The sequence below is a fragment of the Atractosteus spatula genome, chromosome 7, assembly GCF_055471065.1.
Source record: "Atractosteus spatula isolate fAtrSpa1 chromosome 7, fAtrSpa1.hap1, whole genome shotgun sequence".
Lineage (NCBI taxonomy): Eukaryota > Metazoa > Chordata > Actinopteri > Semionotiformes > Lepisosteidae > Atractosteus > Atractosteus spatula.
Genome location: NC_142712.1, coordinates 61,244,475 through 61,270,490, shown reverse-complemented (window position 1 = coordinate 61,270,490; position 26,016 = coordinate 61,244,475). Strand labels below are relative to the sequence as shown.

At 38.0% G+C, this 26,016-nt stretch overlaps 1 protein-coding gene across 1 annotated transcript in view; it reads right to left on the bottom strand.

The window, feature by feature from the left end:
* LOC148831565 (transient receptor potential cation channel subfamily M member 1-like) overlaps nt 1-25,522 on the bottom strand; it is a 46,897-nt gene extending 21,375 nt beyond the window's left edge. The window contains exons 1-7 of the mRNA XM_088920034.1: nt 25,394-25,522; nt 6,056-6,135; nt 4,386-4,590; nt 3,783-3,996; nt 2,714-2,838; nt 2,069-2,240; nt 587-761 (exon numbers count right to left, since the gene is read on the bottom strand). Of these exons, the coding sequence (XP_088776160.1) occupies nt 587-761; nt 2,069-2,240; nt 2,714-2,838; nt 3,783-3,996; nt 4,386-4,590; nt 6,056-6,135; nt 25,394-25,522 (1,100 nt within the window). The remainder of the gene's footprint in view (nt 1-586; nt 762-2,068; nt 2,241-2,713; nt 2,839-3,782; nt 3,997-4,385; nt 4,591-6,055; nt 6,136-25,393) is intronic.
* Between the last annotated feature and the right edge of the window lie 494 nt (nt 25,523-26,016).

Genomic DNA, 26,016 nt, shown 5'->3' with positions numbered 1-26,016 from the left:
ACTCACAGAGACTATTTGCCTGCATGGAAAACTTATAGATAAATGAAATATCTAAGTATAGTGATATCTGAAATATCTGAAATACAGTGAACCCCAAACTAAATGTAAAATTCTAGAAAAAGTATAGAGATTTTGGATATGGGTTAAATGCTTTTGGCATCATTTCAATTAAATGATTGATCATAATTGATAGACTTGACAGACTTTGACTGCTGTACAGGCACACAGTGCCCTCACAATGACCTCACTGCTGAAAATGTTTTTAAAACATTTAAAATCTCGACTATAAATCACATGCAACTAGCGCTTATTTGGCTAGGTTTTCTGAAAACTAGCTTTCTAACTAGCTGACCCTAAGATGCAACTCAGTACTGTTTTTAATGAATTGTATTTACTTTAGGAATATTTAATTTTCCCTTTTACTTAGCTGAAACATTTTTTTTTTCAATTGTATTTTAGTGTCCAGTCATCCAGGGATGATATCTCAGCACATGCAAAATGAAACTGACTGCGCAACTGGCTGATTGGTACGATAGTGCGTTAGAGCACAAGACACTCCATTCTGTCAGAGTCTCCTGGTCCTTACCCTCCTTCCTCTGAGTACTTATGTGCAAATGAGATGATATCGGAAGCCCGTCCACTCCCATCACAGACCACCACCGGCACAGGGGGTTCTTCGCGCAAGCTCTCCAGCACAATGGAGATGACGTTAGGACCCCCTTCCACGATCAGACACACCACTGGGACCCCCTGGCCCAGACCTGGAGCAAGCAGACACACAGCCTCACACAAGAGACACCAGGGTTCCTGGGGTTGCGATACCTGCCCCAGTTCAGGTAACCTCCTCCATTGTAAAGGAAAATAACCATCAGAAGGGGTTTCATCATAGGGGGAAAATCAAATAAGCAACCAAGAGAATCATGGTGTGTCCTCGTGGTGGAATCGTGGCCGTGGCCGTGAAATTTGTGAGTGGAACGTCTTGTAGCTGTGACATGTTTACGATCTGAATTGATCTGAAATCTGAATGGCACCCTTGCTGCAGTATGACCACAGGTCTTTTTGAAGTGTAGAGTCTAATGAAGTTAGTGGTGACAGCTGAGCACCCCTTTGCTGTCCCTGCCTTATCACTACCACCAGGCATAGGATGACAAAGGGAAACCCACAGGTCACATGATGTGAGCAGTTTTTGACTGTGAGTCCAGCCTTACAATCACTAAAAAAAAGTTCTTATCCAGTAAAAGGAAAAAAAAACGATGTCCAGACTTCCTTCACAGGAATAAGAACGCTCCACACAATTCACCATAGCTCAAGACGTACTTGATTCAAAAATGCATTCCTCGGTACTTCAGTTATTCAAGACATTCGATGGTCAGGTGCAGGGTGTTGAGCAAGCCACACTTTTGTCAAGAGCTCAGTTGATCTCTCTGCCTCTTTTCTTCACACTTCTTCCTTCCCGCAACATTGGTAGATTGAAGATAAAACTGTTCTTACGGATGTCTCGTGTATCTAGTACGGACACGGTATGCCATTCGGAATTCTCCTCGATGAGCCCATTATAATCTTTTCCTTTCCACAAAGCCTTAAAAACAACTCATATTTAAAATACCTCTGAGGCACCCTAGCCTAAGAGGAATCCATTTTAGGTTAGATACAGTAGATGATTTATCATGACAGAGGCCTTACTCGGTAGTAGGGCTATAGGAGGGAGATCTCTTGTTATTGGTATGTACTGTAGCTGATCTGTACTGTAGATAGGACTGTTCTCTGTGACTTCTCATAATGGTATACAGAGTAGTTACCCAATCCTTAAACATGTACATATGATCCCTTGGTGTTGAAGTGAAGCTGCTAAATCATCTAATTAAATGACGTAAGGAGTCTCTACACTAGAGGAGTAGTAGCTTCTCAAGGTACCTGAAGCTCATGGCCAGATAATTCACTGTAGGAGAGCTGTTTTTTTCTGTGTAACATTATTCAACCGTCCACTGGACTTTCGGAAGGGGAGCACGTGTTTATCCGGTGTCCGGTGCTGGGACTTGTTTCTGTACAGAGTTGAGCGGTCACTCACGAGTGTTGATTTTCTGCAGAGAGATGTGCTTCTCCAGCTGACGTCGCAGCTTGACCTCAGCCCCGTATTTCCCATAAGTGCCGTTGTCAGCCAGGATGAAGTGCGAGTGGCTGCTGTTGAGCACCGACAGCTTGCTCAGGGGATTAGACATCGTCTGATAGGGTCTCGTTACCTATAGGGAAACATGTAACCCAGAAAGGTCAGTTTGTACAAGACTGGACAACACCAGTCACAAAATCAGGCTCTGAGCAGAAGGCTGTAGACACAGAAGCTCTGTCTGGTGGGTGAAAACACGCAAAGCAAATATGTGACCCATGTTACACATTCATTTAAACAAACAAATATATATACAGTATATACTGTATACTACACCTATGACAATATGAATCCATCTCCAGAAGAAATATGATTGAAACATATTATTACATTTAATATTGAATCTCAAATCCGTGGTGTTTTTTTTTCTCCCAAAGTCACTCTTGTTAATCTTTATTCTTGAGGCTGGTGAGTAATCAGGTGCATCTGCAGAAGAGATATTGGCCCTCAGGTCTCCTCAGGATTTCCCACTGCAGGACAGGGACACAGAAGGACCTGAGATTGTAGTATGTTGCTCAGCACTGTACCTTCATGTTCATCTGTACTTACATCTCTCCCAATGAGGTCCTCTTTGTTTTCCACTATCCCCCAGGGTGCTATTCCTATGGCACAGATTTTCCCTCTGGACTTCGAGCAGTGGTCTTTCAAGGCATCTCCAACATGACGTATCACCCCTGGAGAACAAATTAAAGTAAAAGACAACGATATCATAAGTCTTCCGCTCTTCTATAAAGCTGCACAGTAGGAAAAGGTTGAAGATCGCCTGCTCTTTGGACCCAAATGATCAAAATAGTATTTCCCCCTCATGCCTCAGAGTAACTGGGGGCTATACTGTATCTTTGTTTGCTCTTCTTAATATGAATGCAGTATTAATTACCATACTGTAACTGTAGTCATGTACAGTAGGCTTTGCTAAACATCACAACTGGTTAATGATGACCACTATTATATGTTAGAATCTCAGTAGCTGACAAAGATTACAGAACTGACAGTGACACTCTATATAATACTGAATAAGATAATACTTTTCCTGCTTCTTTGGAAATGTTAAAGTTGGGTCAAGCAATATCAACCAGTATGTAACTAACACCTGCATTTATTAACAAACCTTTTTTCTTTTTTCAGTTCCATTTAATCAACAGCGTCCACCATACTTAAGCAGTTTCATAAAAAAACACTTTTGGTACATTTAGTACTATTATCAATGTTTAGTACTTCAGAGTACTTTTCCCATGTGTGCATTCGAATTATTAATTACAAATCTGTTATCATTAGCATGGGAGTAGACATAATCCATGGGTTGGCAGAACAAGTGTAAGGAGAAATCTTTCCTTCTGTGAGGGATTACTCCAATCAGGAGACTCATTAGAAGGCAATGTGGATCAGGCAAGTCTTTCCCACAGTATCTTGAGGGAGACCCTGATTGTTACCAATGCTGTTCAAATTCAGATTGACCCCCTGCTGTGTCATTCAAAGCAGCATTGATTACAGCAGACTCTTGTGCCTATTAAAGTGCGTGGTTGTGGGCTTAGCAAGAGCAGTTTAACCTCTATACCCACGACTCTTACCTAACTGCACAGTAGAGAATAAGAAGGAGATGGGTGTGGAAGGTACCTACCCGTGCTGACTCCGCTGGTGAAAATCCAGGCGCCCGTTGTCATGGCAGCTTTGATCAGGCCTTTTCCGAACACCTGCTTGAGTTTGGGCTGCAAGTCGAAGTTCTGAAGGCCCCCGTGGACCGAAATGAGGAGGGTGGGCAGCTCCAGCTGCCAGTCCTTCACCATCAGGTGAAGCAGGTTGTCAGGCTTAGAGTCATAGGATACCCTGATATACTGAGACACAACCAGGAACGCCAAAAACAGAGCGTTATCTAAACCCTGAGGGATTGTCCATCTAGATGCCCCGCAGCAAGAGTACGCTACGGGTAGGAAAATGTAAGTATTTCAAAGAACTCCAAATTTATGTTCTGTAGAATATTTTCATGACAAATACTGAATATTTACTTGAACACGACCCCTTTAGAATATATGTGGGTATTACAAACCATCGGCAAACCTCTCAATTACTCGCACAATCATCTTCCACAAGCCGTTCTTCGCATGAGCAGCTCTTGTGTGCTATCTCCCAAATCGGCAGCACTAGCCTGCTTGAGGGGTGTTTCGAATGACGGAGGTGGGTCTGGGCACAGTGTGGCAAGTGTGATGAGGGCTGTGTCCCCTACCATGGCCTTGTTGGAATGGCCTCCTCCCTGGAACTCGATGATACCATAGGCGTCGGTAGTGGTGGCCTGTGTGTGTTTGCTGACAGACCATTTCTCCGCCTGGGGGTCAGCCTGCACGAGCTGGTTGCTCTCCTCCGCGCCCTTGCTTGATACAGACCCAGGGAGAACAGCCAGGTGTTGACTGATTAGAAGGCCACAGCAGCATCTGAATGGGACACATTGGGATTGGAGTTAGAAGAGGCTCCTGTGTCTACAGACAGAGCAGCACATGCCTGTACAAGCCATTTTGGAGACGTGGTTATGTCTCAAATCCTGGGGGACATCACTGGCGCTTATTAAGGTTTCTCCAGTAAATACAACTGCAGAGGTTATTGGAATCTTTGTAAGCTGCTTAGTTTAAAATGTCAGCTAATCTTTTCATAATTATAATAACAACAACACAATATTTGTCCTACTTCTTATGAAACTGGTAGTGTCAGCATCCCAAAGTACTGTATGTAAAGATTTAAGTATTTAGAAGTATAATATAGAATGAAGATCTATGGCTGTTTCAGTAATACAGTTAAACCCTGGTAAACTCTGGAAATTGCACTTTAATATTGAAGGAAGTTCTGATTATGTAGAAACAGGACTCAGTTGCCATGACTGTGTACATTCCAAGTACCTGTTCAATGTTTCTGAGGGTAAGTACTGCATGTTACTGATCAAAAGGTAATGATACAAGATCTGTGTGCTCTGGTGAATTCTTTTCTTAGGGTTCCAAACAATAAATCAGGTGGTGTCTTTTTTCCTGGAAGATGATGTGAAATGAAACAAAGTTTTGCTTTCTAAAAGACTTTGCAGTTTTTAATAAGAAGCTGTGGAAATTGAGCATAAAGGCAGGAAAGGCAAGAAAGAGAAGACAAAAAGGAACGATTTGGAAGAGATGTAACATCAGTCAGAACTGCCTCTTTCATATCTTTGTGTGTCACTGCCCTTACAGCAGATACGTGCTGCCACACACACAGAGCCAAGCTACTGGCAGCCTTTCTTCACCCACTGAGGTCAGCACTATGCCACCTAATGTGCTCCTTTTGCTATACAGTACCTACTAAACAAATGCCTTCCTTCTTTTAATTATATGGAGTCCAAACATCTTCATTTTGACCTAAAGGTTTCAAATTTTAAATAATATGAAACCCTTCAAAAAAAAAACACCATTTTGCTCTTTTGGGTAATTTAAAGAAAGAAATGCTCATCTAGAACATTTTAATTTTGCATTTGTGGATTTACTGGGCTATTCTTATACTACAGCTGTACACCTTCAAAAGCGTTATTGATTTTAATTGCTTTTAACTTGAAGCCTGTGTGAGATGTCTCATTAGGATAATTTACCATATCTGGGATTTCCTGAATCATGGAACAATACACCAATGTGGTTGTGTGTTTTATGAGACCTTAAATGTAATAAGGAGTCTGCAAGGAGTCTGCAGTAGTACTGTTGTAATACATACAATTACAACTGATGAAGTGTTGTGGGGAATTCACACAGTAATAAAACACCCCCTTTAAATATTGACCAAATTAGAATAATAAAATTAATGACTAAGTTATGAATTGTATTTTATACTTTACTGGAAGCCAGTCCACCATAGCTTTACATGAGTATACAGCATGATTAGTCTACATACCTATTTGGGTCTTTGTTGTTAGGAAAAACTTGAATACATTCTCTTTTTTGAAAAGTCTTCTCTATCCAAGCCTTCTGGCCCTGTAGGAACAATGAAACAAAAGAAAACCCAGCAGAAGTTTACTTTAGTTCTGAGTGTCCATCCTTAGAGAGAAAGAGACAGAAAACTAAAGCTTTCCAAAATTCTGCAGTGAGGCACTTTCTCAAGAAGGCTGATATACAAATGCATACTGTAGTTACACCAAAACACACCCATATTTAATTAATTAACTTAATGCAACTTGGTATTTTGAGTAACATTTAACGAGCATAATACTGAAACCACGTCTGCAAAGCAAATCATTCTTTATAACCCAAGGTCCTGTAGCCTTACAGCTGACAACTTGAACAGCCCAGCGATTTTTGCTAATGAATGGCAGAGTGTTTTACCATCTCACTGCCTCCCTTTTCTGAAATATAAGTTATGGCTTGCCAACAAGGCCCAAAATAATTTTTCAACATTCATCTCTAGAAAGACCAACATTATGATTGTTTTTTTCACTGACACTCAAGAGTGCAGCTGCTCAGACCAGGCAATTAGTTGTATTTGTAGGAGTTCTCCATGTCTGTATATACACAGACACATACATCTTAGTGTAATAATTACTCCAAGTTCTGCTTTTAGTGCACACAAGTTTCAGTGTCCTTGATCTTGTAATCCTCTTACTCCAAGCTTGATTATAATCCTGCATAAATACTTAAGCAGACACTGGAGTGCCTAGCTGAAAACCTTCTCATATATACCAGCAAATAGATATTTGTATAAATCTACCAAAAAATGTACTGTATGTGCAAAGCCAGTTACTTTTAATGACTTACATTATTAAGCTATAGTGATTAACATCACTCTCACGGCGGAAGCTGTGATAGTGAGCTCCCTGCAGCGCCCGCTTTGTAAAAAGCATTCACTCTGGATTACTGCAGATTAATTTTCTGAAGACAAGTGCTGGTCGTAGCATCAACAGATAGTTAGAAAAATATATGTGCATATTCATACGTTGCTTTTATTTACTGACTTGTTCTGTGTATTTTCAGTTTCATGCGTTCATTCAATGAATGTAATCATTGATATCATTGCCAACTGCTAAAAACATGAACCCCCCCAAAAAACTTTTCTCCTCTTTTAAGGCTACTACTGCAAAAAAGTTTGTAACATATTTTTCTGTACTCTAAATTATTTTGGAAGTCTTTTTCTGCAATGGTAACCAGGCAATTAAATCATGTTTGTTATAGATAAGTTTTATGAATGAATGAATCTAGATGTGAAAATCCTTTAAGTAATAACACAAACTGGAGTTTTAGTAGCCATATCATATTGTGTTATCCCTGTGTGCAGTCTGTGAAGCTGAACTAATGAAGCACAGCTTTGGACTGTGAAGGCTAGAGCTGACAGAAATCTTGGTTTTTCCAAGATGATGAATTGTATTTTAATAATAAACTTAAGTGAAAGAAATAGTGAAACCCTGACAGCGTTCATAGTCTGCGTTGTTTAGCTCGAGCCAATGCCTGTGCAATCTTACTAAGGGGTTCATTGTGCTCCCTTGTACTGGCAAAGGTGAAATAGGATCGGCTTTGTCAGTACCAGCACTGAGTTTGTAAACCTGCATATGCTATGTGTTAGCGTTTGATACCTCCAGCACCTTTATCTGTGTTGGTTGCAGGATCCAGTATCATTTACATGCTTTCTCATTGTGACAGAAGTTTTGCAGCTGCCCCGATGAGATGCCATAATTTATGCCATGACAAAGATGGTTTAGGATAACAAGTTACAAATGCCACTAATAAACATTATATGAAAATAATATATATACACTGTATATATTAATATGACCTTAATATAGTCCCATAAATGTGATAATATCCAACTAAAGCGATTTTACATTCCTTTGGAAACAATATCCGTACTTATCTGTGCTTGATAAATTATAAATTAAAATTATTATAAATCTGATTTCATATTCTGGGAGTCTGACACTTAAATTCGATAGAGCCATGCCCTGGAACATTGTGCCTTCTAAAGAGACATTTCTGAGATATTTCAAATTTGGATGAAAAACTTTAAACATAAAAAAGTTCATACCTTACCAAAACTAAAAAATCCCCTGATACCTTTCATCGTAAAATAACTACTTCAAGAGAGCAGTAGAACTAGGAGGTGGATGAAATTTAAGCAACATTGTTGCTAACTACTGTAATAGCTATGACTAAGCATGAAATAATATGGAATAAAAACAAGTACAATACACACAAGCACTTCAACAATTCTTTGGAGATCATGTTTTGTTAGAAGTGTAGTTATTAAAGCAGGTTTATAGTTATATTGCATTGAACCACATCTTTTTTAAGTCATGAAAAAAACAACAAAAGCTGCATTCTTAATCAATCTGTTAGCTCCCCCAAGAGCTGGTATTTTGATCTTTTTCCAGTGCTAGTCAAAAATAGCCACACTTCAAAGCAATATCTGTCTGGCCTTTTGTGTCTTGTTTGGCGCTAATTAAACCCAAAGATCTGGAAGCAAATTTCTTCTGGAAGTTTGGTTATGGCTGACAAAGGAGACTGAGAGAAATTCCATGAGAAGGAGCACGTCACAGTTCCCACCTGCTCCTGAATAAAGAGAGATGCCATTTATTCATGACTACTGCCTGTCAGATGGTATAAAGAAGTACAAATGGAGATGTGGACCAAAAGCTAGTGACTCTATCACCAAAACTTTAAAGCTCAAATTTCAAATAAAAAGTTAGGGTTTGGAGACTACAATTTTATTTTAACTTGATCTATCCTCACCTTCAGCCTTTTTAGTTATTTTAAGTTGGTAAGCAGGTTCTGCGCTGTCTTCACAAATTCATGAAAAAACATGATTTCAGAAATAAATGGTAGATTATGGTATGGTAGATTTGTTGTGGGTTGTTGCAGATTCTTGTTGCTAAAGCAGAACAACTTTATCAAAAGCTTAACAAAGGCAAAAATGAACTAGGATTGATATCCATGCTAAGGCAGTGATAAGGCTATCCTAATGTATACCTTTCAGTTTTAATCTCTTAGAAAGATATTTATGAAAACACAAAAACACCACCACCTCTTTCTTTCATCCCAACTCTGTACTGTACTGTTTTTTTTATTCTTTTTTGTTATTAATAGCTGCTGTAATCTTTTTAAAATTACAAAAAGGCCTTGATACCACACAAGACACAATAAGGTGACAATTTTGCATATTGTAAACATTGTACAAGAATGATGTAGATGCTGAAAATGTTCCAGTATGGTTTTCACAAACACTTTTTCAGTTTACCTGTTACTTGAGTAAGTATTCCTCACATTACTTTGATTAGTAGTAATGATACTATATGACTGTTTCCTAGACAGTCATCAAAATCATGATGATCACCAGAAATATGAAAGTAAATGATAGGACTTCTGAACTACAGTACTGGGAGTTTTTAGCTATTCTTTGGCATTTGGACTAATTGTTCCTGAATTTGGATTGTAATTATTTTTCCCAACTGTTAGGCATTTCTAAATCAAATAAAGCAAACTTATTAATCAACCTCTGGATTACCTTTCAAATCATAAACACCAAGAACCAATATATTCCGTGACATTCTGATGTAGCCTACCTTGTCACTGTGTGAAAGGCCCTTTCGGTGCAAACTGAAATTTGAATTTTAATGCCGAAGTGGGAGTTTAAGTGCTCTTTCCCCCGTTCTCTCCCAGCTGCAGTAGCTTGGCCAGTCTTCCTGGAGCTCCTTGTTCCCAGAGTCTGTGAAGCTCCTCGAATCCCACCAGACATCAAGCTTCATCACTTTATGAAGAGCGGTTCATATGATGAGCATGTGAGCAGGCTCTTTGTTCGGACAAGTCTTATGACTCCAGTTCAAGGTAATCCTTTTGGGAGTCCCATGACCCATCCCCATGCCCACAGGACATTTTATCCCCTCGCTGGAACAAGGCACAACAAGTCTACTTTGATAGCCACCATAATCTCCAATTTGTTAAACTTTGCATTTCTTTCCCGTCTCAACAGTGTCCAGCGTTGTTTTGCAAGGAGACGATGGGGAAAAAAAAAGTTCAGTTTGCACCGGGGCAAGATGGGGGAGGAAATTAATAAGGCCTCCAACTTTTAATTTGAAAGTTCCCCCTCCCCACCACCCACTCACACACCCACACACACACACTGCTTCGATTTCAACCCGATTTGCATAATTGAAACAATTGGACAAGGCCATTCTTTTCAAAGAGACCTCGTTAAGACTACAACTCTCCATTCTTTGAAAATGAGAAATGACTGGGCCCCAGGAGAGGCAAGGTCACCCCAAAACTCAAAACAAAATAATTGTAGCCTTTTTCTTCCACTCGCTATGTTGTGGCCAATAAGACCTGACTAAAGAAGGCAGTAAACAATGAACATGAACACTATAGTATGTTAAATAGCTTAGGTTTGCTGGAAAAGTATGTATTCTGTTGACGATGATGTATACAAAATGTATAAAAATACAGTTTAAATATTTAAGTTAGATTCTCAGGCTTTAGGGTATTTTCAGGTTCACTTTAGTTGAACTACTTTAGTTTAGTAGGTGCCTGATTTTCTGAAAGAAAAAACAGGGAGACAAATATATAATATATATAAATATATAAACTTCTGTACACAAATCACATACTGAATATGTGGAACAGTAAACAAGAAAATCAGACTGTAAACTGTGAGAACCTGTTAGCATTTCCTGCTGACCTGTTTAAGATGTGTGTTATTTCAGAGTGTTGTTTCTTATACAAAGGAAAAAGAACCAAACTCTTTCTGCTTCATGTGTTGCTGTTTCATAAAAGTTGCTAGATACTAGAATCTTATGCTTGATACACTGAGGCAAGTCCTCACAAGGAGCTCAGAAAAGTTTCATCAGTGTGACATGTTGGAACAGACCACAAGCCTTTAACAACTTTATTCATAAAAGCAAACTTTTCCAGGATAATTAGAAAAATTATTGCTGCATTTTAGTTGGACTTTCCATTAGTGGAGGACCTGGACAGAAAATGTATACTGCACATTCTTGGCAATTCTGGAAAGGGCAAGCTGGGATTTTGTGACAAAATCTAGCATGGTATCATTTAAAGGGCATTTACACTTAGGAAATCTAGTCCTCAGAACAATACCTTTTTACTGCAGGTACATTATAAAGCACCTAATCTATCTTTACACTGTAGTAATGCTAACGATACTGTCTTGTATTATTCTGCTTATACACTGCGATGTACAAAGGAGACTCAAAAGAAGTTAGTGTTCTCTTTGTACCGGTGTTGAACAGCAGAAAAACATGGTTGCAGTCAAATGTGTCTTGAAATTCAAATCTGCTCATTATAAAACAAGATTGGTTACTCTTAAGTTCATGTGTTTGCCATATTTGTTATAGGAACACACTGTAGCTAATAGGCGATATACCTGAGCCTGCTTTCTATCATTTGTCATTCCTCCAACAATCTTCATTATATTTACATTTGCATTTTGGTTATTTTATTTCACATGCTGAACAAGACATCTTCTGATAAATCCTATTTCAATACAATATACCCAAATAACTGCATGAAGTCTAGAAATATAACAAAATGCTAATGATTTGAAGACAAGTTCCAAAACCCACTGTACCTTTTTGAAATTGGAACATATTGATTTCTTTAAAAGTATCAATTATTTTCTAAAGGGCAGTGTGTATTCAGAAAATCAACACAGAAAACCAGTAGCCCAATGTACGCATTAGGATCAAACATGTAACGGCACTCACATGGGTAATCAATTGAAGGACGTTGGTGTTGTTTCACAAGCACAACCATTATGTGACTTGACAGCTGTCCGAGACAGTTTCAGCCCAACTGCCAATAGCCACAGCTCATGGGCATCAAAAGGTAGGGATTGCACATGTCAGGAAGGTTACTGAGAAAATGGTAGATTGAACTGATTACCTTCCCAGTGTATGAGAGCTCCAGAGGCATTAACAAGGTGTGTTGGGGGAAGGGAGAAGGGAGAAGGGGGGAATTTTGTTAACTGGAAAGTAGATTGACTGCTAAGACAGGCTGGGCTATGACAAGTAAATGATAAGTAAAATAGCGTATTACAGCAGTCTGAGATAATAATTAAAGGGAGTTGTCTCTGTTTCACCTGTGCCTATATAAGGGGTCTGGCTTCTGGATTTCTTCTCCTTATGTTTTCCTTCTACTCTCTTGGTCAATGCCAATGTAATGGAAAGAGTTATAACAACATCCTGCCCCTAGAAGTATTCCTTTTATGGTTCAGACAGGCAGCCCTTCACAAATGCAATGCACTGTAAAGGAGAACTAAACAGGGTGTTGTTGGCAGATTTGAAGCCCAGTTCATTTCCCTCTCTGCTCACAACATTATGAAGGTTCATTGAGCTCTGAGTGCAGTCTTCCATACAACAGCTGGGAAAGGCACTGGTCTGGGAAAGAGTGACTTTTATACCTAGCTGATAATGTCAAAATGCAAAACAGAAAGGTTTCCTTTTGAAAACAAAACAAAATATTCTTAAATTCGTGAATTCTTAGTTCCCCACAAAGAGGATTGTGAATTCAATGGCTTGCCAGATTTCCAGATCTCACAGGAAATGTTTAGTTGTACGAGACGTTGTTTCAGACTTTGATTTTTCTTGTCTTTAGGTTTAAATAAGCAGCTTTAATTTTTTGTTTTACAGTTCCTCAGATAACCCTGAAGATGAAATAGATATTATTTCCTGTTACAGGGCTCTTATTTTAACAGGTTAAAATTACTTATTTTACTTATAATAAGTACTTATTATATTATAATACTTACAGGTTAAAATAAGTAATGTAAAAATGGAACTACCTAACAGAGAAAAAGGCAAAATGCGAGTCAGGTGAGGGAAAACTTGAACCGGGACTGCTTAAACCTTCACAGAACATGAATGTTACAAATGAGAGGAGGCCCCTCGGCTCATCTATCCCTTCCAACAACATGGCTGGTAAGCATTGCCTCTTTTATTCAGTTTTAAAAGCAATTCAATGTAGTTTTCATCACTTTTCCAAAGAGGGAAACAAGTTTAGTTGACTGCTTTCTTCTGCATTGAGAAATATGATGGTGTCAGAATGCCAAATCCTGGAAAAATGAGCTATTCCTGCTGCGTGGGCCTGTGACTGCTCCGATGGAACACACGTGGACTGCTGTTAATTACAGCAGCAGAAAACAAAGAGCACTTCCAGAGAGGGCTGAACAGTATGACGCACTTATTTCAGCTTACTTAAACTCATTATCCACAGCAATTAAAACTGAAATCCAGCAAGCATCAAGTAACCTTGTTAGAGGCTCATTTGAGCTGTAAAAATGTCCAAGAACTAAAATGAAATACCCTGGAATCAGATTTAGTATCCATAAAGCAAATTAACAGGACTTACTGCTGCATGTTAACAATGAATGCTGTTTTATATTTTTGTATCAAATGAGTGAGAAAACTGTTCAACACAAAGGATGATTGTGTACTGTAAGAACAAAATAGGATTTTTCTTCCGGCTTTTCAAACTACCTCAATAACCAGATTTCCTGTCCTAAGCAGATTTTTATTTTCACTAAGAGACACCACTGTTTCATCTTACCCAGATATAGTATGTCGTAAACTTACTAATGGAGTGTAAAGCAGTTCACAAAGACTAGTTCACAGACCCATCAAGGATCAGTCACGACACTGTTCAATCTTGTTCATACTATCACAAGTAACATTTCATATTCAGAATGATACTTTTTTGGGGTAAAAAATAGTTACAAATACTTGTCTGCCTAATAAATGTATTTTAATGGGAACTCTCCAGATAAGAATTATTTTAACTTATAATAAAAGCTTGTGAAAACCATTTATGTCTTGAACTACCAGTACTGTGAAACAAGTACTTTTTCCTACATATTAATAGAAACAATAAAATAACAAAACAGCTACAACTAAAAATAATTAGATATTTTAATTAAAAATAATACGATATTTTTTACACAAAGAATTCACTCAGGGGTGAATATGTACAGTATGAACTCAACATATTTAAGATTTTGATGTTTCTTTGCTGTTTTTACTGACACGTAACTTCTTTCACCCATAAAAGTGTTTGGTTGGAGCATTGAAGTTTTGATTAAAAATATTCACTTGATGGGATATTAAGCAGGATTTGTATACATCATTTTAATTAAACTAAATGGAACATCTTAGAAAGGGGGTGATTACTTTTGTAAAGCACTTTGAAATATCCCTACAACTGAACTATCTCTATGTCTTAACTATAAATTTAAGACAGTATCTGAGACCACAGGCAATGTGTCATGTATTTCATGTAGGTAGCTGCGTCAGCATTCATAGGATGCAAAGGAACATGGAATAAACATGGAATGTCAGCATGGAATAAACCTTTACTTGTTCTTTATGTGTCATGTATAACGTATAATGTTGAAGGGCTGTTTTTGCAATGTCAGGAAAAATTCCTGGTGTATTCTGTTTCAGTTCCATCTTCTGAGTAAATACTAAAGTCAAAGTTACTACTTTTTTAGTGTTCTGATACATCCCGTGGAAAAACTGTCCAGTAAGTGTCTCACCCTAACCTGAGATGAAGTAGGACACCTGGAACTCACTAAGACTAACCTAACCCTCACTTTATAAAAGGAGTAACATCTGGATCGATCCAGAACCCTGATGAAAATAATCCATCAACTTTTGCCTTTGACGTATATTGAGTTATAATACTGTAGGTATCTCATTATTCAGTGGGCTGATGTGTGCTGATATGGTCAGGGGATTATCAGAGAGTATTGTTTATGCTTAGTCAAAATGCTGTCATTTACCTTTAACTTGAATGACCACTGATATAATTTTTTAATTAGTTTTTGAATGCAGATCAGCTGCAAAGTTGCAAAACTGCAAGCTGAAAGAATTTATAGAATAACTATAAATTTAGAGAACATGTGTGGTGACCATAAACAGATATGGTTGTTTCTCTTTGTGATCTTAAAAAGCATAAACTTTGATTTGCCAAGAAGTCTGAGCTCTACGTGCTGCATAAGGAGAGAATGACACTACTACCTTGTTCACCAGGACCTGATCAAAGTTCATTTTAACTAAATTAGATAAAACAGACGCTGGCAAAGTTATGTGGAATTTTATGTCATTGGGAGAGAAGATAAAAGGTATTCCTAATTGAATCTGCTCCACTGAGCGGTTAAATTGAATGAGTGACATCAGGCCCTAATGAACTGTGACAAGGGAAAACTGAACGGTTTTTGTGTTTGTATGTATAAAACTGGAATTTGCTGAAGTTCATTAGCTATAAATTACTCAAGAAAGGTAAGAGAAAGAAATATAGGTGTATGTAACAATGTATACATGACTAAATTTAAATTTCAGTCTCTTCTTTCCCAACCTTGAATTTTATCCAAAAAGCATTCAGAGAGGAGCTCATCATTCAGAAGAATTGCCTAGTTTCCTGTTTTTAGCTTGTTTCTAAAAGGCCGATTGTCCTCATGCTTTTGAAAATCCTGTTAGCCCTCACATGAGTAGCCTACAACATGTCATGAATTAACTCAGAGACCAGAAGCAGTCATGAGATGTGTTTTTAAAGCATGGGGGAGGTGGTAGAATCTGGAAAGGGGAGATTAATAAAGAAAGAATTGTTTTGTTACCAGGTTTCTCAGGCCTACACAGCCAGAGAAAACGTTTGTAAACCTTTGTTTAAGCAAAACTAGTCTTTTCTTAAATAACCAAAAGGGTTATACATATCCTGTATAAACCTGTTAACAGTACATTTACCAATCCAATATTCTGTGAGATATAATGGTGAAATAATAAGTGAATCCCCAGTTTACTGAGCACAATTAAAGAGGCAATTAGAATTAAGTGGTTAAATATTTGTAAGAGTTTTAGCAGCTCTGTCGTAAATAATGGGCAGAATCTGTGTGAGTCTTGTCTTCACCATACAGGTAAGTGGAAACACTTCCATGCCATTATCAAAACAGATTTCCATCCACTGGCTGACAGATAGCCTACAAATGTAAAATATTCAGGATCACAGTGACTCTCCCTAGAACCTGTCATCCAGCCAAGATCTGCTTAAGAGAAATCTGAAAAATTATCCAGGATCCTCAGATATAAGGATCTGCAGTCATCTCTTGCTGTAGCTAATGTCAGTGTTCATGCCTCAACCATTAGAGAAAGCCTGAACAGGAATGGTGGTTCACTGGAGGATAGCCAGGAACCAGCTATTCCTATTTTAATACAACTTTGCCCTCTGTTTCAGGTTCACCAAAGAGCACCCGGACAATCCACAAGACTATTGGAAGAATCTTCTCTGGACAGAAAAGTCAGAACCTGAACCACAAGGAGAAATGTGTTGGAGGAAGAAATTTTTCAACAAAATAACCTCATTCCAGCTGTCAAGCAGGGTGGTGGAGTATCAGGGTTTGGTCTACTTTGCTACGATAGGACCAATCTTTCTATTACTGATGGAACCAAGACATTCTCACATAAATGCTTAGTAGCCAGACAGGTTTATTTCAAGATTTCTTCTTTGAACAACAATTTCCCCAAAGAAGAGATTAAATGTCAATTGCAGGTCACTCCTTATTGTGTTGACATATCATATGACATACAGTATGATACATTGAAACCATATATTGAAAACCATATATCCTACCATGTATTTATTACTCTACTTTATAGTTTTTCTACACTTCACTATGAATTATATGTTATAGTTTCTATAACAAACGGGCACGTAACATACATATTTACAGTTCCACTTGAAACTTGTTTCATATAATCAGATACCGTGGTTTAATACATACAAGCGCAGTATGACCTGATGACTTAATATTTTAATTTTCTGTCAAGCCTTTAAAGTATACAGACATATGAACAAAAATATGAGCGCTTAACTTCTGTCCTTAACTTACATGGAAGAAGACCCATCAATTGTACAGTGAGGTAAATATCCACCAAATAATTTTGTTTAATCCAGATGAGTTGCAATGTCAGTCCAAACACCATTTTTAGAATTACTTCAGTCTGCTTCTAACAACAATATATGCTTTTATTTTAAGGTTATTTTTTTAAATTGATATTCAAATACAACAGGCTCATTTAAGCAAAAGCTAGGATTAGTTTTGGATTATATCCTCTCCCCAAAAAAATCTTGCTACAGCATTAACACTGCATTTTTTAGCATAAAACATTTGCTAGACTTCTTTTTACTGAATTGCAGTACTACACTAATGTTACTTCCAGAGAAGATGTATTAGTTGCTTTTTTTATTCTTGTGGTATCATTGGCGTTCCAGACAGTATTATTAATAAAGAACTTCATGTACTTCTATCATGTGACTTCAATTCATGAATTAAATATAAAGATGTTATACAGAATGCTCTTCAATGTATACATAATACAAAGGTAAGGTATCTATTCTTAAGGTTGTATACATTAGTCTGTGCTGCTACTTGCAGTTACTTTAACGTATCATAATTGTCTGTAATGTGCGTTTTGAAAGTGGATTTTCTATGTAATGAATGTCTGACTGCACCTTCTAGACTGGTCAGAAATGGATACAGTGGGGCTTCTTTTGTAACAGAATACTGACACAGCTTCTGTTCCCATCCCTGAAGGTGCCTGGTCATGAACAAATTAATAGTGTCATGCAGCAATCCGTCCAATCCCAGTTCCTCAGTCAGATGTGGTATCCCAGTGGGGATTATCCAATGTGAGGATGGTGAGGTGTCACTCTCCAGTGACCACCCTACTCAACTGACTTTCTGGAACCCATTGCCAATGATATACGCTTGTTGTTCTTTACTGTGCGCATGTTACTGGCCCCCTCTGTCAGCATGAGAAACAGGACAAGCGTAGCATCACCACCCCACATTCTCCTGAGGACGACTAATTTCATATCCCAGATTGAACCAGTATTTGCCACGATCCCCGACACAAGCATTGACAAGGCTGCCATCTTTGCAAGGTCTAAACCTGTGTCATGTCCCAGTAATAAAGGAGAGGTAGGGGAGATCCCCAGGCCTGCAGTTGTTAACTCTGTATTACTTCAGGTTTTCGCAGGCTCTGGGTTATTTGTTTTATTTCTCACTGTTACATCAGAAGGAGGTGGCCTTTGTAGTGAGTGCAGACTCACTTCTCTCTGTTGACAACCCAGAACCCATTTTCAAGTTGCTTAAAGTAAGCATGAACACTTTGCAGATATGAATGACCACAGCTCTGGAGTCTGTTCTGAAACTCGATTAGGATGCTGCCCTGGGACCCCTGAGCAGGTAATTTCACTCAGATCCCTCCATTAGAACATGCTGCTCTAAAAATGGGTCCCCAGGTTGTCATTTGAAATGAGAAATTTGTTCTCAATTGGGTTTCCTGGATCAATAAAGGATTGATAAAGCACGGAGCCCCCATGCAGCATGTAAGCTTCAGTGTGGCAATGCCTCGTTATGGTTCAGCACAAATATTTGTGAAGCCCAGTGCACAAACTAGACAGCAACTTAAAATTTGAACAAAAAAAAAAGGTTTTATAAAAATTTTTGAGACATAAGGAAATAACCTTGTAAAATGGGGCAGCTACAATAAAATCAGGATGGTTGTTGGCCTAAGTCATTGGTGTGTATTAATATGTACCCACCTCTGTAAGGTTCTTTAAGGGAATGGTTTGATCCTTCCATGTATACAGTGTTACCATAACAAAACTAACATGCCTTCAAACTATTTATTTTAAATAAGTAGCAGTAGTCACCACCATTTCTATTTTCTGAAGGGAAGGATAGCATTTAACTGTAACACAAATTGATCCTGTGAATATAGCACTCACCCGTAAAGTGGTCTGAGCAATAACCTATCTGACCAAAAACCTATTTGAAAAATGAACATGTTTCAAACATCTTTCCCCCGAAATGTTGACTGTTAAGAGTAACTGTGTGTTGGCAACCATGTTGACACATGTGTGAAGTACTAAAGGTTTGTAATAATACTCTATAGCATTTTACTATATTATTATAATATATAAAAACTATATTTTTATAATACTTTGGCCTGATGTGTGTGGTGGCCAAATGGCATGAGATTATTTTAAGACCTAAGATCATTTTTGACCCAAACCAACAAATGAATCCTTTCTCCTTTTATAAGAGTCCTTCAATGAACATATGATAGAGGTTTTTCTGGGAGTCTTGGTTTAAGCCTACTTATTGTATATCAATATAAAATAGTAATAATATTGTTCAACATTCTGAAAAACAATGTAGCCATGGATCTCTTATGACTTATGTTGTTGTGTAATGCTTCTATTTCCTTAATGAATAGTTCCATTTATAGCACGAGTATGGCAGAATCACACGTTCATGCAGTTGTGAAGCTGAAGGGCAAAACATTTACAAATGCTTTATGTAGCTGCATCTCTCAGAGTAAGCACTGCATTCACATTAATGAAAACAAACCAGTGTATCACTCTGATTATCATGCACTTTATCACAGTGACTGTTGTCTTTGTTCTATGGTTGGAAACAATGAGTCTATTACTGCCTCACATGAGTGTGTTCATAATGTATGTAGGGTTTCATCAGTGTGTGTGGAAGGGTTCTTTCTAAATCTGCTCTTTGCATGCTGAACCAGGGAGACAGAAACCTGTTTAAAAAGTACAGTGTGGGAAATTTAAAGGTGTGTAAAAAATATTGTCTCATATCTGGACATTTGTATGTAGAATGTAAAGATTAATCCTAAAAATGTACTCATCAAATAAAATATATGCTTCTCTAAATATGACATTTATGGTAACTAAGAAAATGCACTTCAGTGTTAAAACTCATTTAGAATCTTCACCAAACTGTACTGGGAATTCCTGCAACCATACGGGCATATGGAGTTTCCATACGGAGTTTCATTGCAGTCACTGCTGATAGCTAAATTAAAGAAAATACAGATTTTTATAAAGGCTTGTGGAGTTGGTACAGTAGCTGCACTACTACTAATGTACATCCCATCGAAGCATAAATTAATTCCAACACAACCCAATCCGTGATAATATTCATAATCTAATGTTAGAATCAAGAATGGCTTGAATGTTTTAGGTCAGATGAGACCAAGATGAATCTTTACCAAAGTGATGGAAAGGTAAACATGTAGAGAAAGAAAGAAATGACAGGTGTTCATCTGTGTAGTATGGCCTGGGCCTTCTCTAGAACTGTCTCTTTCATTGGTATTGATGATGTAACTAAAGAAGGCAGAAGCAGAATGAGTTCTGAAGTTGGCTTAAACACTTGGTCTAATGAAAAAAGGCAATGGCTCTATACTTAATGGACAGAGCGTCATGAAGCAGCATAAAAATGCCCTGAAACATATGGCCAGTGCAACCTAGGTGTTTCATAAGAAGAAAAAAGTGAAGAGTGGTCAGGTCAATCTCCAGATTTACATTCAACGAATCAGGCATTCTACATGCTGAGGAACAAGTTGAAGTCAGAACACTCCGAGAATAGGCAAGAACCCACAGTACTGTAGCTGCAGCAAAGTACAGGATGTTTTGTAAAAAATATGATCAAATGTGCATGGAATTACCCAATTGAAAATCTATATTATATATTTTATTTACATGCTTATCATTCAGATTCGTTCCTTGATCACAAAAACGAGTTGTTTAACTCTAAAGCCAAAATAAGAGTGTTCCAGTACTTTTGTAGGGCATTGTATAGACTGTATATTGACATTCCACAGTTAAATTTACCAGCCTGTCCAAACCTCTTCTGCTGTCATCAGTTGCTTTTTTAAGTATACATTTTAGCGTATTAATCACATGAAAGCAGACTTTAGAAAAAACAAAATAAAAAAGATTTAATCCTTCCCAGCTGCTGGAGCCTCTACGGGGCCATTACCAGAGATTAAACCCAGCACTGCCATGATGTCCTCACATGCTGTAGCATAACTTCCTGCCAAAGCTGTGTGGGCCTTGATATTACTCGTGCCCCGTGTGTCCTGGACACATAGGAAGGTACGGAAGGTCTTAAGTGTCAATGTTTTATTTTCTGCAAAAAATGCTCTTACAAATATTGCAGGAGAGTTTTTTTTTTGTAGATTTCCTGCATACTAAATTTGTGCTAGAGTTTAAAATGAAATCCCTTTGTTCTAATTACTGGAAGAGAAAAGGCTTATTTTTTAAAGAACACATGTTGCATTGTAGTCCTTAAAAGTGAGCTTCAGAGATATTTTGTAGAATAGGTCATCTGTTAAGCCTTTTACATGTGAGGATCCAAACTGATTGTGGGTGTGTTGCCTTTGAAAATGTGTGATAAATTGACCATGCCATCATTTTAAAGTGATGCTATATTTTAAGAAGTGCCGTAGATACAGTATACCAATATTTTTTTGCATTAGCAGGGAAATCATTGGTGGGAACCAATCAGATATTCTAGGTCCACTTAATTTTGTGGATAAAAGTTAAGTCTAGAATCTTCAGAATAGATTGAACAGGACTGGTTTGTTTATAATGAAATTGTAAAAATCACCTTTTTACCAAATCTTACATTTAAAGTAGTTTTTAGTGAATGCAGTATATTTATATTTTCACAAAATATGGAGAACTTTCTACCTATTGTACCACATAAGTATGCATTGTATATGAAAATCAGTTACTTTCCTGTCTCTTAATTTTTCCTAATTTGATAGTACCATAGAGATCTTTGCATTCTATAAGTTTTCTGAGAGTCATTTTTTTCTCTGCCAGGATCTCAAAATAAGAGTATACATTATTCCCAAGTGCCATGCTGAGGAGAATATCAATACATTTCCTCAGCTAGTAAACGTAATAGCTCAGTGCTGAAAAAATTAGGTCCGTTTTTATACTGTCAGAGTTCCCTTTCATAAGGGAAAATTCTAATTGGGGTTACGTTATTTAGTCGATTCTGCTAGAATAGAAGCCTTCACTTAATCTGTATGAACTTACATCCATCTAACACAAAGCATTTTTATTTTGGGTATGTTTTCTTGTCTACCATCTTCAACTAAAAACAAAAATATTACATTATTTGTCAATTGTATGGATACATTTTATCTCAAAGGTTATTCACATGCTCACCAAAGGGGCCCGACTACAGTCTACATTAGTGTCTTCTAATTTTCACATGACCTGCGTTTGTCCCTTGAACTACTTTCTTTACAAAGCTTGTGACTGTATAACCATCCTAGAGACCAGACAAGGGTGCAAGGCCAGGATTACGCTCTGGATATTTGTAATGTTTTGGCTGGTACTCTGAAAGCTTAACTTTGAGCTCTGTATTTTATCTATTTATCTTTTATCTTCATATCTGTCTACAGTATATTAATTTTGGTTTCAGTTTATAAAGACGTCTTTTGAAACACTAAGGTCGTTGTGACTGTGCTGGCAGGTAAAAATGAGAGCTTTTTAAAGAACTCCTTAATTATGTTCTGGATGTTTAAATCGTATTATACTCAATAGGAAAGCATCTCATCGATTAGTTTCACTTCCCTTTAGGAATGAATGCTGCCAGTGAGTTCATGGTTTACTAAAAAACAATTTATTGAACAGACTTTCAGGCAGACATCTTAGACCTAGTGCAAAAAAAAATAGACAGTCCATTTCTTTTCCAGGACAATATGAAGACACAAACACTTTTCTTTTGTAATCTAGAACAAAACTGGCTGTAGAAGTCCTTGGGGCAAACATTTTTTAAAGTTTTTTTTAATATAATTCCTATTTTCTGGGACTCCTCACACTCCATATTGTGAGGAATTCCCTACCACAATTCCCAAAAGATATTATCTTCTAACTACTTAATCATCTGTAACTTCAGAACAACCATCCATCCATATTCTGACTGCTTTTTCCAATTCAGGGTCACAGCTGGGAGCCGGCAAGCAATGAGCACAAAGCAGACACAGACATGCACAGTACTGTATATGCTCTCACCTGGGCCAGTTTTCCCAGAAACCAATTTAACTACTTGTACACTCTGTCTTTGGACTGTCAGAAGAAACCTACACGAACACTGGGGGAACATTCAAACCCCACACAGACAGCACCCCAGGTCTGCAATTGAACCCGGCCCCAGTGCTGCAAGCCCGCCATGCTGACCACTGCACCACCCAACTACTGAACGTGCTTTGAAAAGCTCAATGGAATGGAATGTGAGGGAGTGACTAAGCTGCACTGGGGTACTACACCTCTCCAAAGCATCCCCTACCACTCTACTGTATACAAAGGGAAAGCACACTCAGTGACCTGCTGTCACAATACATTGCTTCCCCTTTCCACTTCCTGGTTTTACACCTTGAGCATTCAAAAAGAAACGCAATAAGAAATAATTTGAAAGGCCACCTTAGGTAGTAAACCGAATCAGAATAACACATTAGCACGTTGTTATTTCCATAATAAGTCTATCCAATTCCAATGCACATAAAACAAATTAAATATTGCAAGACATACTGTATGTCTGAATTCTCCACAAAACACAAAACTTTAAAATGATTTCCTGCAATTTTGCTATTCTTCTGATTTACAGTTTGTATTGCCGATTCATTAGGAATAAAAACTACTGTTGTTCCCTGTAGTTTCCAAAGAAAATGAACGTTGGATATCTAGCAGTATTTTCCTTTCACATTTGAACAACAAGTTATTTTGTGCATTTCTATTTTTCTATTACATTAGATCTGAAAGCAGTGTGTGGCGAAAAGATTTAATATTTATGACCCTTATGTTATAAAATATCAATGAGGAGTAGTAGAGAAATTTCAGGATTTCCTAATTGAGATTAATATCAGTTTGTCACGGTGGTCTCTGGACTGGAAGTATGAAAGATTTAAGTAGTAATGGAATTTTTTTAACAAAACGTTTTTTTTCTAAATGATCTACAATGAAGGTTTAAAGTATTAGGTTTAGTGATTATAGGATCTGTTTAAAGAACTGTGCTATAAATGTCTGAAATGAAACCATTTATTTCTGTTTTTTTACAATTGCATTGATCTGTCAGACATTTTTTTTAAATATTCCTATTCCAGCTGCACAACCAGGAGCATCTGCAAAAATTTGGCTGGCGGACGGAGTTAGCTGTATGTTATGAATAATTATTTTATGCTGGTTTGCTATGTGATTATGAAGGATTATGCAAACAGTTCTTCAATATTCCAAATGACTTATGAAATCATACAATGGTATTATTAAGGTAGATTTTCTAAATTGAATCCAATCATTTTAAACAACTTAGTCTCCGAATAATAGATGCATTATGTCTGATTTTTAACATTGCTCTGTAGTTTTAAAAATACCTTTGTCGTTTTTTGGGTGGGCTTGTGCATGGAAAGATGGTAAAAACACAATAAAAATTAAGATGGCAAAAAGTTTTGTCATTTCTGATCCTCTGTGCTAAATTACTCCAAATAAGTAGGAGGGAAGAGCAATGTTTAATTACACATTAACTTTGTTATGTCCACAGATTTCCTTGTTTACAGGTTACGCATGACAGATTGAGTTTCTGTTCTCAACATACAGTACATAGTCTGCTAGTGACCTCTGTAACCAACTATCCATAGATGTCAAAAGGCAGTCCAGCACCTTGCACGCCACTGTGGTCATGGCCTCCACAGTTAGTCCAGAGCAGTAGAATGAACAAGTACATAGAACATAAACTCAAGGGGTACAGATGTAAAGACAAAAGCAGCTCAGGTCTAGTCAGTGTATTTTTTTTATTCCATTTATTTCTGCCTCAAGCAGCACCAACTTTGCACCATTTGAATTCACATTTTCAACAAGATGGACTTGTGGAGAGGTGCCAAAAACTGAGGCCTCACTGCAGTCTGATCTTGTGAACGTGATTTGGGGACGGTGAAAGACATTTATGGTGGATCTCGGTCCCAAAGTGAAAAACACTTTAACGACCTTCAGTCGTTACCCCAAAAGATTCTAAAGTTTACCACCCGGCGCAGTCTTGATGGTGCGCAAGCTGGCTTTCTGAAGAAAAAAAAATGAATTCCAGGTTCGATCTTATCATTTTTAATGCCAGAGTGCTTTTATTGATTGCTATTACTGGAGCATGGCTTATCGGGTCTGTCGTTGAAACCTTGCTACAGATGTGTAGTCCCTCCTGAAGCCACTCTACTAGAGCAACAGTTGCAACTCCACCCCCCACCCCCCCAAAAAAAGGCAGAAAGCAAGAACGAGGTATCAAAATGTAGATGAATAATAAAGCCTCCTGCTGGTCATTGACACACATGGTATACTTTTGCTGTAAGATGGTGTAAGATGGAAAAAAAACCTCTCCTACCTTCTGTGACCCCGATGCGGTCCGCTTGATGGAGGTGCGCTTAAAGGAGCCGCTCCTCCTGAGGGATCCTGGGAACTTCCCACCTCGACTTCCAACATCCTTCCTCCCTCTGATGCTCCGGCTCTCCATGTGTGACCCAACGGCGTGTCACAAAGGGACACACCGAGCCTGCATAGCAATAAGCTGAACTTGCCTCTAGCCAGGTTTGGCAGGTGAGGACAAAAAAAGAGGAAAAAAAAAAACAGAACAAGAAGTTATGCTTTGGCAGGAAAGAGTGAGAGATCTACCCCCCTCCCTCTCGCTTCGAAGAGTTCTCATTCAGTGGGACAGAGACAAGAGCAAGGGAAAATAACTCAACGATGTGCTGACACAGAGACCCCTTTCCTCTCCCTAGCCTCTATAATCAGGCTTAATGCACCCAGCTCCTGGAAGCTATGCTTTTCTAATGGATGGAGATTTAATAAATGGTGATTGAAGGTAAATCTACTTTGGAGCTCCGTGGCCTGGAAAAGGTTTTAAAAACATGCAGAGCAAAGCAAAGCATAGGGTAAGTCAGATGGAAACGGTTTTTGATTGCAGCAAGAAAGGCATATAGAGAGGGGAGGGAAGCAGCTGGTCTTTAG